General features: G+C 42.1%; 1 protein-coding gene across 1 annotated transcript in view; it reads right to left on the reverse strand.

Moving 5' to 3' along the window:
- Positions 1–14,764, reverse strand: part of LANCL2 (LanC like 2) — a 165,125-nt gene extending 150,361 nt beyond the window's left edge. Inside the window, exon 1 of the mRNA XM_033930301.1 lies at positions 14,633–14,764. Within this exon, the coding sequence (XP_033786192.1) occupies positions 14,633–14,648 (16 nt within the window). The 5' untranslated portion in view covers positions 14,649–14,764. The remainder of the gene's footprint in view (positions 1–14,632) is intronic.
- Between the last annotated feature and the right edge of the window lie 305 nt (positions 14,765–15,069).

The following is a 15,069-nucleotide window of genomic DNA, read 5'->3' on the forward strand; positions in this document are numbered from 1 at the left end:
TAGTGGCTCTGCACAGGCAGGAGCAAAGGAAGGTCACTTCTTCTGCATTCACCACTGGACCACCAGGGATTTAAAAGGTACACTGGGGAGGGGGGAGGGATGTAAAAGTTATTAGAGGGGGGGCAGGTCAACATTGACATTTTTTTGGCCCCAAAATCTCTGTTTATATTCAAGTATATATGGTAAGTGGTATACAATATATAAAAACCAAATAAGAAGAACATCATCAGTTAATAGTAAAGACCCACCCCAAAAGCCCACCTAAAAGAATCCCAAGGTAGATTAAAAAAAAAAAAAATCCTCAGTTTTACAAATTAAAACAATCAAAATCAAATATCAAAACAGTACTCTTAAATATAATGCTCTGTATATCTACAAACCATAACATTAACCCCCCCTAAAATTAGTTCCTTACACCTGATAATATAACTAGGCCTTCAACATCTTTTTAAAAAAGGGAACAATAATTCCTCCCTCAGATACTGAGGCAATATTGAGTATTGTTTGGTTTGAGAATAAAAAGGATGTATTGAAAAACAGGTTGTCTGAATGTTACCTTATGAACAATACCACATCAATAAAATTAGTAGTGTGGAGAGCCCTCATCTCTAATACTGCATATTAAAATAATATGGGGTTTGATCTGTTCACTCCATACCAACAGCTGAACAAATTGTAAAAAGATATGACAAACATTGTTTGAAATGTCTGTATGCAAATGCAAGAAGCCTAAGAAACATGATATATTAGTTAGAATATATTGCACTCTGAAACCTGGTGGAAGGAAGATAAACAATGGGACACTATCATACCGTGGTACAAGTTATATCGTAGTGATAGGGTGGATTGAATCAGTGGAGGTATAGTGTTATATGTTAAGGAGGCACAACCAAAAACAAAAAGATTTGTGGAGAGCTGATGTCCAAGATGAAGCTTTATTGGAACAAATAAATAATCCACATGAAAAAGTCCAGGGCCTGAACCACTGGAAACGTATGGACCTAACACGGTCCGTGTTTCGACACTATTGTCTTCCTCAGGGGTCCCTATAGGTCCTATAAGCTGACTTATGGATTAAATAAAAATGAAAGCTCCTGCGCTGATGACTTGCACTCGATAGCGAAAGTGTTAAGGAGGGCCTTGAATTGAATGGACTTGATGAATTGCAGATCTAAAAAGAAATCTATTTTCTGCTAGTCTGGAAAGATCCTCCAGCTTCATCCCCATGGCTGTTTTCAACATGTCCAGCCATCTGATTGCAGGTCGCCCTCTTCGCCTGGTTCCTTCGATCTTCCCAAACATGATGTCCTTCTCTAGTGATCTCTCTCTTCTGATGGTGTGACCAAAATATGACAGTTGTAACTTCATCATTTGAGCTTCGAGTGACATAGCCAGTTTGATCTCTTCCAGAATTGATTTGCTCTGGCAGTCCATGGCACGCCTAAAATCCTTCTAATGCCTAAAATTCCTACTAACAGACTCAAATTATAGGAGGTGTGAAATGAAGAAAAACTTAGGGCTCCTTTTATCAAACCACAGTAGAGGATTTTACCATGGGTCGGCGAGGTAAATGATTTGACATTCATAGAAATTGAATGAGCATCTGAGCACTTACCTCACCAGCCCATGGTAAAATCATCTACTGAGGTCTGATAAAAGCCAGCATTAGGAAACTTAAAATGTTGAAGGGCAGCGGATTTGAAAGGGTAGAATCAGTGTTAAAGGTGTGGTGTCTATGTGTGTGTATATATATATTAAAAAAAAAAAAATTAAAAAAAAAAAAATATATATATATATATATACACAGTATATATGTATGTGTGTGCATGCACATATGTGTGGTATGCGTTGGGGGAGGGGGAGTGATCTACAGCCTTAGGACTTCTAGATTTCACATTTTTTCATTTTGCAGTCTGCAGATTCCAAGAGGAATTGCAGGTAGCACCAATTTTTTTTTCAGTTGCTGACATTTGTAGCAACAATTATGAACACCACTGTATTGCTGTCTGAAACCAGCACTGCCGGCAGCTCAGAGCTCCCTTTGAACTCCAGTGGATTTCTGAAATAAAAATCACTGAAAGCCAGATGACCTAGTTTCAGGGCACTATGGCTGTACTCCTGGAAAAAAATCTGCACCAAAAAGTTAAAAATTTTGCATCTTGGAATAAGAACTGTTCAATTTAAGAAGTTTAATTACTATTCAGACCCAGAGGTTATACTGTATTATTTTGATAAATATTGTAAGCAGAATTTTAAAATGTGTGCAGACTTTTAAACAGTTTTGCATATAAGGGGCAATTCTATAGCTGGGTGCTATAACATAGGCGCCCAAATTATGGGACAGTGAGCCTTTTCTTTAAGAAGATTTAACATGTAAAACTTATAGAATACTAACTTAAGTTGCCATCTATGGTCCTGATTCTAGGACTGCAATGAATGGCATCTAGGAGAGTGCCTACCTCCTAGATACCATTCAGTGCAGTTAAAATCAACCACTAGGCATTGTCTATAGAATCACCCCTAGAGACACTTAACATTATGGCACCTACCAGCATCTAAGTTGAGTTAAGTGCTAGCAGTGGCACACACCCTCCATGCCCTCCTCTCCGCGCTCCCACTCCTTCTGCGACCCCCCCCCCATGTCACATTTGCACTCTCCCTCTCCCCGTACCTCTAAATCTTCGACTTTGCAAGTGGCTTCTGCAGCACGATTGTCGCACCAGCATTGGATTTCCTTCTGATGTCACTTCCCGGCCACATGACCCGGAAGTGATTCAGAGAGGAACTAGGCTGGCACGAGCAACAGGCAGAAGTTACTTGCACTTGCAAAGATCTACAGAGGTATGAGGTGGGGGGAGGGATGAGCATGGCGGGGTGGGGCAGAGAAGTGCTGGTGCACCCACTGACACGGCGCCCGGGGCAGTACACCACTCCCTTACTATGCCACTTGGTGCCAGTATATTAGGCTAGGTTTTTCCTAGTCTAATTTACCGTTACCTAACACAAATGCCCACCGATGCCTAAGTCATGCCAAGCCTATTCTCTGCTCCTAACCACACCCACTTTTCACGGAGCTGCCTCGATGTAGGCGCCTCTCCAAGTTACGTGCAGAACTCACAATTGTTTAAATTTTTTAATGATGTAGTCAATTACCACACCAATTAAGCTAATGAAACAAACTCAATTAGGTGCCGCTGATCTAGGTGCCATTCATAGAATCAGGTTCCATGTGCCTACATTTAAGCACAACCACTTTATTCCATGTCAGTAGGCATAAAGGCTGCACCTACATGGAGCACTTAAGCACATGACACTGTTCCTTAAGTTACAGGAACACCTTGAATTTACATGCTGTCAGTTATGTGTGCAAGTTGTAAAATGCCGCTGAGCGTATAATTCTAATTTGTGTTAGTATTCTGTATGTTATGTGCATAATTGACACTTAAATTTAGTCAACTTATTATAAAAGGAGGGGGATTATTACACACACACACACACACACAACTTCTTTTGGTTCAAAGATGGCCTACCTATTAAAGCCTTTCTTCATTGTAATTGTAGGTCTGGTAGATTGTTGTGAAAACCAATGGCTTGCAGTATTAAATGCTTGTTATTTTTTCCACTAGAGGACAGTATTGTGCTTTGTATATCACTAAGTTCCAGCTCATACCTTACTGTGTTTCAGTTTTGATGTTTTTCTAAATTTCAAAATGTAGATATATTTTGTTTTCCGAGATGGGACCTATTAACTATTAGGATGCACAAAATCTCATACATGAATTTATAAAATTGTATTCAATTAGGAAGTAAATTTATGAAGTTTTCCTCTGGGTAAAGTACTTTTACATGTGGAAAATGGCTCTAATAAAATGATGTAGAGATTTGAGCACACATTTATAACTTTTTTGGAGCAGGCGTAAAATTGTGTGCTATTGGGCTGTTTGTTCCCATTTGTCAATGTTTTTATATGTCTGAAAAGTTGTCATTACTTCTGGTATGTTTTGTCTTTTAAACTGTATTTTAACCGAATAAATGGTTTTAACGCTTTTGTACACCGCCTAGAAGGCTTGATTAGGTGGTATAAGAAATTTTAAATAAACTTGAAACTTGAAACTATAGGAGCAGGTTCTATGAAGACACAAGAAGAGGAGTGCAGAAAGGACTCCAGGGTGAAACTGAAAGAAGCCAAGAGAGAAATATGTCTTGCGAAAGCACAGACAGAAGAACAAATGGCTAAAAATGTAAAAAAAAGGAAGACAAAATTATTTTCAGATATATTAGTGAAAGGAGGAAGATGAAAAATGGAATTGCTAAAATAAAAGATGCTGGGAAGTAAGCTGCGCTGGGGTGCGCTGGCGCACAAAATATTACCTCGCAGCGCACAAGTTTCTCGTCACAGCGCACACAGTGTAGAGCACAGTTCTTCAACCGCCGGTCCGCAAACAAAATCTTGCCGGTCCGCGAAGGATTCGGTCCCCGCCGCAACGAAAGGCCGGCGTCAGCTGACTTGCAACTTCCTGTTGTAGTCGCTGTGCCGGGACTCCTGCCTTCGCCGGGACTCCTGCCTTCCACCGCGTTTGCCTCCTGCCTTGTCTCCGCACCTCCAGACCAGCAGCGGCAGCTGTGTATGCTTTTAACTTCGGCACAGAGCTGCCCCTAATCAATAGTTTAGCGCGGTTTCATAAGGCAGCCTCGGGGCCTTTGCTAGGCCGGCCCACATCGCATCATCGAAGCGGGCCGGCTATCAAAGGCCCCGAGGCTGCCTCATGAAACCGCGCTAAACTATTGATTAGGGGCAGCTCTGTGCCGAAGTTAAAAGCATACAGAGCTGCCGCTGCTGGTCTGAACTCTTGGGCCGCTGAAGGAGGGCAAAAAGCAGCTGTCCTGGAGGTTTCCCTTCCTCTCGCCTTTACAGGTTCCTTTTTTCCACCTTTTTTTTTTTCCTTCAAACGGCAACGGGCCCCAGCATCGACATCAATCAAGTAAGTTCCACTGTCAATCAAGCGGTTCTGCTCGGCCAAAGCTTCCCCTGTGACATGAGCCACCCTCAGGGGAAAGAAAGTGACCCACAAAGGTGAGGGGAAGGGGGGCAGATGATGGAAGTTGGGGGGGGGGGGAGAGAGAGAGAGAGAGAGAAGGGGCAGATGATGGAAGTGAGAAGAAGGGAGAGAGAGCAGAAGGCAGATGGATGTCAGTTGAGAAGGGAGAGCAGATGCTGAATGGAAGTGGGGAAAGAACACATACTGGATGGAAGGAGGAGATAAATAAAGGGGGAAAAAAATAGTAAGATAATGGAGGGGTGAGGAAAAGGGGTGACAAGCTGTGTGTAGACACAGTGAAAAGAGGGAAACGGGACTAAATAGTAAGAAAGAATTTAATTTAGATGGAGGCAGAAAATAGAGAAGGAAGACCAGAGAAGAAAAGGGAAGAGAGAGCAGAGAATGATCAGATCTGAGTGGAGGAAATGAGAAGAGAGATATGCTAAAAACCACAGGGGGGAGGGAAGGATAGAGATGCAGTTATTTTGAAGCTACACTGTTAAGTTAATATGCTGTTGGTAGAGTTGCAGTGGCATCCTAAACATATTTCTGGCAAGCCAACTGTATATGGTGACATTATTAGAAGATGACTGTGTGAAACTTTAGGGAACTTGGATGCCAATCAGTTTTTGGAAGCCAAAGGAAAACATACATTTTTTGTATGCTATACTGTATGTTTGGCTCGTTTCTACTTCAGTTTTGTTCTTGCCTTTTCGTTTTGTCTTCCTTCCACCATCTCTTATCTGCCTTCCTTATCATCCTTTTCAATGTGATTTGGCAGCTCCTGTCAATCATAGGCTGGCTGTGCAAGATTGCTAATTCTAGATGCCTGGGTGACCTAATGCCTGTGCATGTGATTTTCTGTTTTTGTGTTTAAAACATTTTGCTGAAAGCACAACAGTGCAAAAGAGTAAAACAGATTTTATGCTGTTTATTCTAGGAATAAGCAGTGGGCTTTCCTAAGTCCATCTTAATAATGTCATGCAGATTTTTTAAGGAAATTATCCAAATCTTTTTTTAATTACATGTTGAATGAAAAATATTTTCCCAGGTTTGTTTTAAATCTACTACTTAAAAGCTTTATTGCATGCCCCTTTACTCCTAGTATATATTTATTTTTATTTTTTATTTTTTAGTATATATATATTTATCTTTTGGCATGGCCCATCAGTTATAGCATTTGCTACATGATGGGCCATGCCAAAAGATAAATGTAGCATTTGCTACATGAATTGATTTTTTGTCACGTATGGTTAAGGGGCTGGAGGAGTTGCCGTACAGCGAAAGATTAGAGAAACTGGGCCTCTTCTCCCTTGAGCAGAGGAGATTGAGAGGGGACATGATAGAAACATTCAAGGTACTGAAGGGAATAGACTTAGTAGCTAAGGCAGGGAGAACGAGAGGGCACTCTCTAAAGTTGAAAGGGGATAGATTCCATACAAACGTAAGGAAGTTCTGTGGTAGAAAGCAACATATTTATTTGGCTCATAACTTGCTGGCGCCCGATATTTTTAGCTCACAGTGAAAAAAGTTTGCTCACAACACCCGCCCGCTTAGAGGGAACACTGCTGGGAACCGATATATGGAGAGTGATGAGGAAAAAGCAAATATGCTAAACAAATACTTCTGTTCTGTGTTCACAGAAGAAAATCATGGAGAAGGACCGAGATTGTCTGGCAAAGTTACATGAGAAAATGGAGTAGAGTCTGCGCCGTTCACAGAGGAGAGTGTCTATGAGCAACTTGAAAAACTGAAGGTGGACAAAGCGATGGGACCAGACGGGATCAATCCCAGGATATTGAGGGAGCTCAGAGAGGTTCTGGCGGGTCCTATTAAAGACTTGTACAACAAATCTCTGGAGACGGGAGTGGTTCCCGAGGATTGGAGGAGAGCGGATGTGGTCCCTATTCACAAAAGTGGTCACAGGGATGAAGCGGGAAACTACAGGCTGGTGAGCCTCACTTCGGTTGTTGGAAAAATAATGGAAGTGTTGCTGTAAGAAAGGATAGTGTACTTCCTTGAATCTAATGGGTTACAGGATCCGAGGCAACATGGCTTTACAAAAGGTAAATCATGCCAAACGAACCTGATTGAATTTTTTGATTGGGTGACCGGAGAGCTGAATCAAGGACATATGCTAGATGTAATTTACTTAGATTTCAGCAAAGCCTTTGATACGGTTCCTCATAGGAGGCTGTTGAACAAATTTGAAGGACTGAAGTTAGGACACAAAGTGGTGAACTGGGTTAGAAACCAGTTGTCGCACAGATGCCAGAGGGTGGTGATTAATGGAAGTCACTTCGGAGGAAGGAAAGGTGAGTAGTGGAGTCCCTCAGGGTTCTATCCTGTTCAATATGTTTGTGAAGGTTTAGAAGGAAAAGTGTGCCTTTTTGCAGATGATGCCAAGATTTGTGACAGAGTAGACACTGAATAGGGAGTGGAAAATATGAAAAAGGATCTGCAAAAGTTAGAGGAATGGTCTAATGCCTAGCAAATAAAATTCAATGCAAAGAAATGCAGAGTAATACATTTGGGGATTAATAATCGGAAGGAACCGTATATGCTGGGAGGTGAGAAGCTGATATGCACGGACGGGGAGAGGGACCTTGGGGTAATAGTGTCCAAAGATCTAAAGGCAAAAAAACAGAGGGACAAGGCGGTGGCTGCTGCCAGAAGGATGCTGGGCTGTATAAAGAGAGGCATAGCCAGTAGAAGGAAGAAGGTGTTGATGCTCCTGTACAGGTCATTGGTGAGGCCCCACTTGGAGTATTGTGTTCAGTTTTGGAGACTGTATCTGGCGAAGGACGTAAGAAGACTTGAAGCGGTCAGATGAGGGTGACGAAAATGATAGGAGGCTTGCGCCAGAAGATGTATGAGGAGAGATTGGAAACCCTGAATATGTATACCCTAGAGGAAAGGAGGGACAGGGGGGATATGATTCAGGCGTTCAAATACTTGAAGGGTATTAACGTAGAACAAAATCTTTTCCAGAGAAAGGAAAATGGTAAAACCAGAGGACATAATTTGAGGTTGAGGGGTGGTAGATTCAAGAGCAATGTTAGGAAATTCTACTTTACAGAGAGGGTGGTGGATGCCTGGAATGTGCTCCCGAAAGAGGTGGTGGAGAAGAAAACAGTGACAGAGTTCAAAGAAGCGTAGGATAAAAATAGAGGATCTAGAATCAGAAAATAATATTAAATATTGAACTAAGGCCAATACTGGGCAGACTTGCATGGTCTGAATATGGCCGTTTGGGAGAGGATGGGCTGGAGAGGGCTACAATGGCTGGGAGGGTGTAGATGGGCTGGAGTAGGTTTTGATGGAAATTTCGGCAGTGGGAACCCAAGCACAGTACCGGGTAGAGCTTTGGATACTTGCCCAGAAATAGCTACGAAGAAAAAATTAAAAAAATTTAAATTGAATCAGACTGGGCAGACTGGATGGACCATTCTACTATGCCGTCATCTACTATGTTACTATGTTACAAAGGTGTCATATTGTTAGCTAGCTCTCCTGTGTGCCTGCATTCTAAAATAAAAATAGGTACTTTTTTGGACATTTTGTTTAGGACCCTATTATGGAATCACCCCACGCATGTTATACTTCTAACAGAGATGAACAAAAGTTGGGGCATCCAAAAAGAGGCCACATAGATCTGCAACAAATGCCGATGGAAAGAAATCATATGTATCAACAAGGTCCTTTATTTAAAAATCCAAAACAGATATTTCCTTCTAAGAACCCCATTTGTGAGCTGCACTAGGAGTAACTGTTTTGGATTTTTTTTTTAAAAAAAGGGCCTTGTTGATGCATCTGATTTGGGATCTGCTCTTCTTTCTGTCTACATATATTTTATGCCATTTTCCTAAGTCACATGGAAGTTTAGGGATTTTGTATACTAAGAAGACATTATGCAACTTATTTTGGCCCCCTTTTACTAAGATGGAGGAACGAGTGCAGAGTGGCAAATTATGTGACGCCCATTCAATCCCTATGGGCATTGGCGCATTTAATGTGTCGGCCCATGATATTGGGCTTAGTTAAAGAGGGGGGTTTGTTAAGATGGAAAAATTATAAAGTGGTATGTGGACTGATAATGTGCCAGTGAGCCATTAACTAAGAACATAAGAATTGCCACTGCTGGGTCAGAACAGTGGTCCATTGTGCCCATAAGTCCACTCACGCTGCGACCCTTAGGTCAAAGACCAGTGCCCTAACTGAGACTAGCCATACCTGCATATGTTCTGGTTCAGCAGGAACTTGTATAACTTGAATCCCTGGCGGATGTTTTCCCCTATAACAGCCTCCGAAAGAGCGTTCCAGTTTTCTACCACTGTCTGGGTGAAGAAGAACTTCCTTATGTTTGTACGGAATCTATCCCCTTTTAACTTTATAGAGTGCCCTCTCGTTCTCTCTACCTTGGAGAAGGTGAACAACCTATCTTTATCAACTAAGTCTATTCTCTTCATTATCTTGAATGTTTAGATCATGTCCCCTCTCAGTCTCCTCTTTTCAAGGGAGAAGAGGCCCAGTTTCTCTAATCTCTCACTGTATGGCAACTCCTCCAGTCCCTTAACCATTTTAGTTGCTCATCTCTTTCGAGTAGTACTGTGTCCTTCTTCATGTACGGCAACTAGTGCTGGATGCAGTATTCCAGGTGAGGGTGTACCATGGCCCGGTACAGCGGCATGATAACCTTCTTTGATCTATTCGTGATCCCCTTCTTAATCATTCCTAGCATTCTGTTTGCCCTTTTTGCCGCTGCCGCACATTGCGCAGATGGCTTCATTGACTTGTTGACCAGTACTCCCAAGTCTCTTTCCTGGGGAGTCTCTCCAAGTACTGTATTCGTGTATACGATTTTTGTTACCGACATGCATCTCCTTACACTTATCCACGTTAAACCTCATTTGCCATGTCGCAGCCCATTTCTCAAGCGTGTTTATGTCACGTTGCAAGTCTTTGCAATCCTCCTGCGTCACTACTCTGAATAACTTCGTATCATCTGCAAATTTAATCACCTCACTCGTCGTACCAATTTCCAGGTCATTTATAAATATGTTGAAGAGCACGGGTCCAAGCATCGAACCTTGCGGCACGCCACTTGTGACACTTTTCCAGTCTGAGTATTGTCCATTTACCCCCCACTCTCTGTTTCCTATCTGCCAGCCAGTTTTTAATCCACGTGAGTATTTCACCCTCGATTCCATGGCTCCCAATTTTACAAAGTAGTCGTTCATGCGGAAGGAACCTTGTCAAACTGCCTTCTGAAAATCCAGATATACGATATCGACCGGGTCACCCTTGTCTATCTGCCTGTTTACTCCCTTGAAGAAGTACAACAAGTTCGTCAAGCAAGAACTTCCTTTGCTGAAGCCGTGCTGGCTGGTCCTCATCAGATTGTGTCCATAAAGGTGATCAATGATGTGGTCCTTTATCAGCACCTCTACCATCTTTCTCGGTACCGAGGTCAGACTCGCTGGTCTGTAGTGTCCCAGATCTCCCCTCGAACCTTTCTTGAAGATCGGAGTAACATTCGCCACTTTCCAGTCTTCTGGAATCCTTCATGATTTGATCGACAGATTGGCTATTAGTTGAAGCAGTTCAGTTATAGCCCCTTTCAGTTCCTTGATTACCCTCAGATGGATGCCATCTGGTCCTGGGTATTTATCGTTTTTAAGCCTGTCAATCTGCCTGCATAACTCTTCTAGACTGACCATCAACCCTGTCAGTTTCCTGTCTTCTTTTCCTGCGTATAGCCTGTCGGCTTCCGGTATGTTGTGTATATCCTCTTCGCTAAATACAGATGCAAAAAAATGTGTTCAGTTTGTCGGCGATGGCTTTGTCCTCCTTTAGCACTCCCTTTATTCCATGGTCATCCAACAGCCCCATCGCTTCCTTTGCGGGTCGTTTCCCCTTAATATATCGAAAGAACGGCTTGAAGTTTTGTGCCTCCTTGGCTATTTTTTCCTTGTAGTCTCTTTTGGCCCCTCTTACCACCTTATGGCACCTGCTTTGATGCTGTTTGTGCTTTTTCCAGTTTTCGTCTGTTTTTTACCTTTTCCATTCCTTAAACAAAGTCTTCTTGTCTCTGATCACTTCCTTCACCGCTACAGTGAACCATGCCGGTTCCTTGTTCTTTTTCTTCTTGGATCCCTTGTTGATACGTGGTATATATAGATTTTGTGCCTCAGTGACTGTGTCCTTAAAAAGGGACCATGCTTGCTCTAGCATTTTTACAGTGCTTATCCACTTCTTAATCTTCTTCCCCACCATGAGTCTCGTCCCTTCGTAATTCCCTTGTCGGAAGTTCAGTGCCGTGGCCGTCGTTCTGGAATGATGTTTTGCCCATGTGTCCAGGTTGAAGCGGATCATATTGTGATCACTGTCTCTCAGCATCCCTTCTACTTCTAACCTTGCGTTGGTCCTCGTAGTCCATTTAGAATTAAGTCCAGAATTGCATTTCCTCTCGTATTTTCCTTAACATGTTGTTCCAGGAAGCAATCGCCTACAGTATCCAGGAACTTGGTCTCCCTACTGCAGCCAGAGGTGCCTAGGTTCCAGTCTATCCCCAGATAATTGAAGTCACCCATGATAACTGCGTTGCCTCCCTTGGAGTTGAGTTTAATCTCGTCCGTCATTTCTCCATCAATTTCTTCGGACTGCCCTGGGGGTCGGTAGTAGATGCTGATCTTCGTTTCTGTTCCATTTGTTCCTAGAATTTTGACCCATAGAGACTCTACCTTATTTTTTGTTTCTGGCGTGTTTTCTCCGGTAGACTCAATTCCCTCTTTGACATATAGTGCAATACTCCCACCTTTTTTACCTACTCTGTCTCTGTGGTATAGCTTGTATCCCAGTAGCACAGTGTTCCAGACGTTTTCCTCGTTCCACCATGTTTCTGTGATGGCGATGATGTCAAGGTTATCTTTTTGTACCATAGCTTCCAATTCCCCCATCTTATTCTTTAGGCTCCTTGTGTTCATGTACATACGCTTGAGTATGCGGCCCGTTACTTTCTTGCATTTCCTTCCCTCTTGTGTCCCTTTCGATCTGTCAGGATTTCTGTCTAGCCTATGATCCGGTGAGTCTTTCCCACTGTCTTCCTGCACGGTATCCTCTGGGTATACCTGTTCCTGAACTATCGGCTCTTGGTCGACTGTCAGCTTTCCCCTTCTTCCTAGTTTAAAAACTTCTCAATTTCTCTCTTGATGTTGCTTGTAAATAGCCTCGTTCTGTCTCTGTTGAAGTGGAGTCCATCCTTTCTGAATAGCTTGCTCTTCCTCCAGAACGTCGTCCAGTTGCGCATGAAGTGGAATCCTTCTTCCTCACACCATCGCTTCATCCATGCATTGACTGCTTGCAGCTCCGTCTGCCTCTTTTCGTCGGCCCTGGGTACCGGCAGGATCTCTGAGAATGCTACCCTCCACATTTTGGTCTTCAGCTTCCCTCCTAGCATCTGGAACTGATCATTCAGTCCTTCCCTGCTGTAGTTCCTATTGCTCACGTTGTTTGTCCCCATGTGAATCACCACCGCCATATCTTCCTCTTCCACGCTGTTGATGATCCTGTCGATGCGGCTCACTATATCTTCTACCATGGCTCCCGGTAGGCAGGTCACCAACCAATCCTGTCTTCCTGGCTGTCAACTTGTCTGATGATAGAGTCCCCCACGACGATTGCTGTCCTCTCTATCTTCTCTTGCCTCTCTAGCCACAGGTCCATGTCCCTGGTGTATGACCATCTCTCCAGCCGTAGGACCGTGTCCTCTGTGTACTTCTTGCTGTTCAATATTGTTCAGCAGTGGCCACTTCTGAAGAGCCCTTTGCATACCAAAAAAATATATATATGTTTTTGGTGAAGTGTGTTGATATTTTGAGTACCGGTACTTCACCTTTTTTGGAGATTCCACACCTAAAGTTAGGCATGTAAATGAGAATTTAATGCTAGTCTTCCATAATGATACTATAGCACTTAATAGACTGAACATTTCTTTGGAGCGGGATGCATTTTTTAAATTTTATTTTTAAAATCACTTTAGATATACTGTATTTTTCTTTAAGGGGGGGGGAGCTTTTGATGACAACAGTTTTTAAATGTTGACATCTTTGCCTATGAGAGCATAAGTGAAGGGATGATTATTCCCCCGTTGCAGCAATGTGCAAAACAAATCATGAGATCCTGTTCTTGAAGATCAGCAATCATTGGCTTTTAGTTAAGTAGTAATTTTTATTAGAATTTTAGAATCCTATAAATGATACTTTCCGTATGCCGATGCTCGACTGCTGTGAGCCAATGTTTGCATAGAAATCATCTGCAGCTCAATATGGCTTAAATTCAAATTTTACTGTTTTCAAGTTCTTCTTGAGAAGACATTCCTCCTGGATTTCATATGAATGACCTATGCATTCCAATTGTTAATTCTATTCGTAATCTGGCGTATGCTAGATTCTAGCCTTCAAATGAAATCACAAATTACGAAGATTGTCAAACAAGTATTTTCCAGATTAAAGTTGGTTAGAAGATTAATTCATATAGTAGTGTCATGTTTCAATAGTCTTCTATTGGGTTTTTGTGGAGGGCATTGCAGGTTGCTCAGAATGCTTTTGCTTGTGGAGGTTTTTTTTCCAGGTACTCTTAATATACTTACACATAAAAGCACTTCATTGACTTCCTATAAGGCAAATAATTATTTCCAAAATCTTTTGCTAGTATTTAAGGTGTGTAATAATTTGGTTTCCACACTGATTTCTTCTACTGTATGAGTCTATCAACTTGCAAAGTTCTTAAGATCCTTTGATTCAAATTTGTTGAATGTTCCCTCTTTTATAGTTGTACGACTGGATATTGTGACCGGGCATGGCCAAGCTGAGCTCAGCAAGTCGCCTAACCCAGTCTACACCAACCTCGGCCGAGTGGTTTGTGAGGTTGTTTGATAGGTTGGAAAGGCTCAAAAATAAAAGAGTTCAAAACTTTGGTGAAATTTATTTGAGTAATGTTTATTGTTTCACCATCATAAACAAACTTCAAAAATAATTCTCAGGTTTGTATCACCATGTGCTTAAGTCCAACACTCACAAACCAAACCAAACAATTGCAGTTCAAGCCAAAAATACATTACATTACATTACATTACATTAGGGATTTCTATTCCGCCTGTGCCTTGCGGTTCTAGGCGGATTACATTGTAGAAGATATCTGGACATTTCCAGTAGAATTACATTTCAGGATAGGAGTATATTACAGTAACAGTAAAGAGTTATGATACAAAAGCCTTATTCAAAATGAAAGCTTTTCTTTGACAGGCAAAACTCCCAAGGGTGGGAAACACTGCAATAATTTCCCTCAAATGATCAGCTTGGAAGATCCCAACAAAATGGCTGCCTGTGGCTTGTATTTTAAAATTCAAAACAAAACTTCAGCTTTACTTTCATCCAGCTCCCTTTATCATCAAAAAGCCTTCAGCTTTTTTTCCATACCTTCAGAGCTAGGCAAATCAATCCCTTCTATTTCCATATCATAGGAACTTTCATTATCAGCCTTATAGAAGCAGAATTAACACTATCATTATCTTCTTCATCACAAGCTTCTACCTGAGTTTGTTGCCATAAGGAAGACTGCTGCTTTCTGGCCCTCAGTGGCTGTAGTCTGCTGCTTTTCCTTTGCTGTGTAGCTCTGGGTTGCTGGAAATCCTTGTGTGTGAGAGTTACACCCTTTTCTTTACTTGCAGTGAGCTAGAGTAACCTGCTTTCTGAGACCTTCTAATTTGGCTTAAAAAAGTCTCAGCAGGGTTGGGAGTGGGTTGTGTTCCAGCCCTGCTTTTCCCCTTTCCTAGCCCTGTGGTTGCTGGGACATGTAGTTTTTCTGGCTGCTTTCTTACAGCTGGCTTGGGAAAAGCTAAACCATTCCTTGATGCTTTTGGCATGGCTTGATGAGGTTTTATTACAGGAAGGCTTTGCTTTTGACTATTCCTGGGTGCTGCTTTGGGAGTTAGACAAGCAGGTTTAGGAATAATCTTACTGTTTTAAAT

This window comes from Geotrypetes seraphini, chromosome 2 (genome assembly GCF_902459505.1).
Source record: "Geotrypetes seraphini chromosome 2, aGeoSer1.1, whole genome shotgun sequence".
NCBI lineage: Eukaryota > Metazoa > Chordata > Amphibia > Gymnophiona > Dermophiidae > Geotrypetes > Geotrypetes seraphini.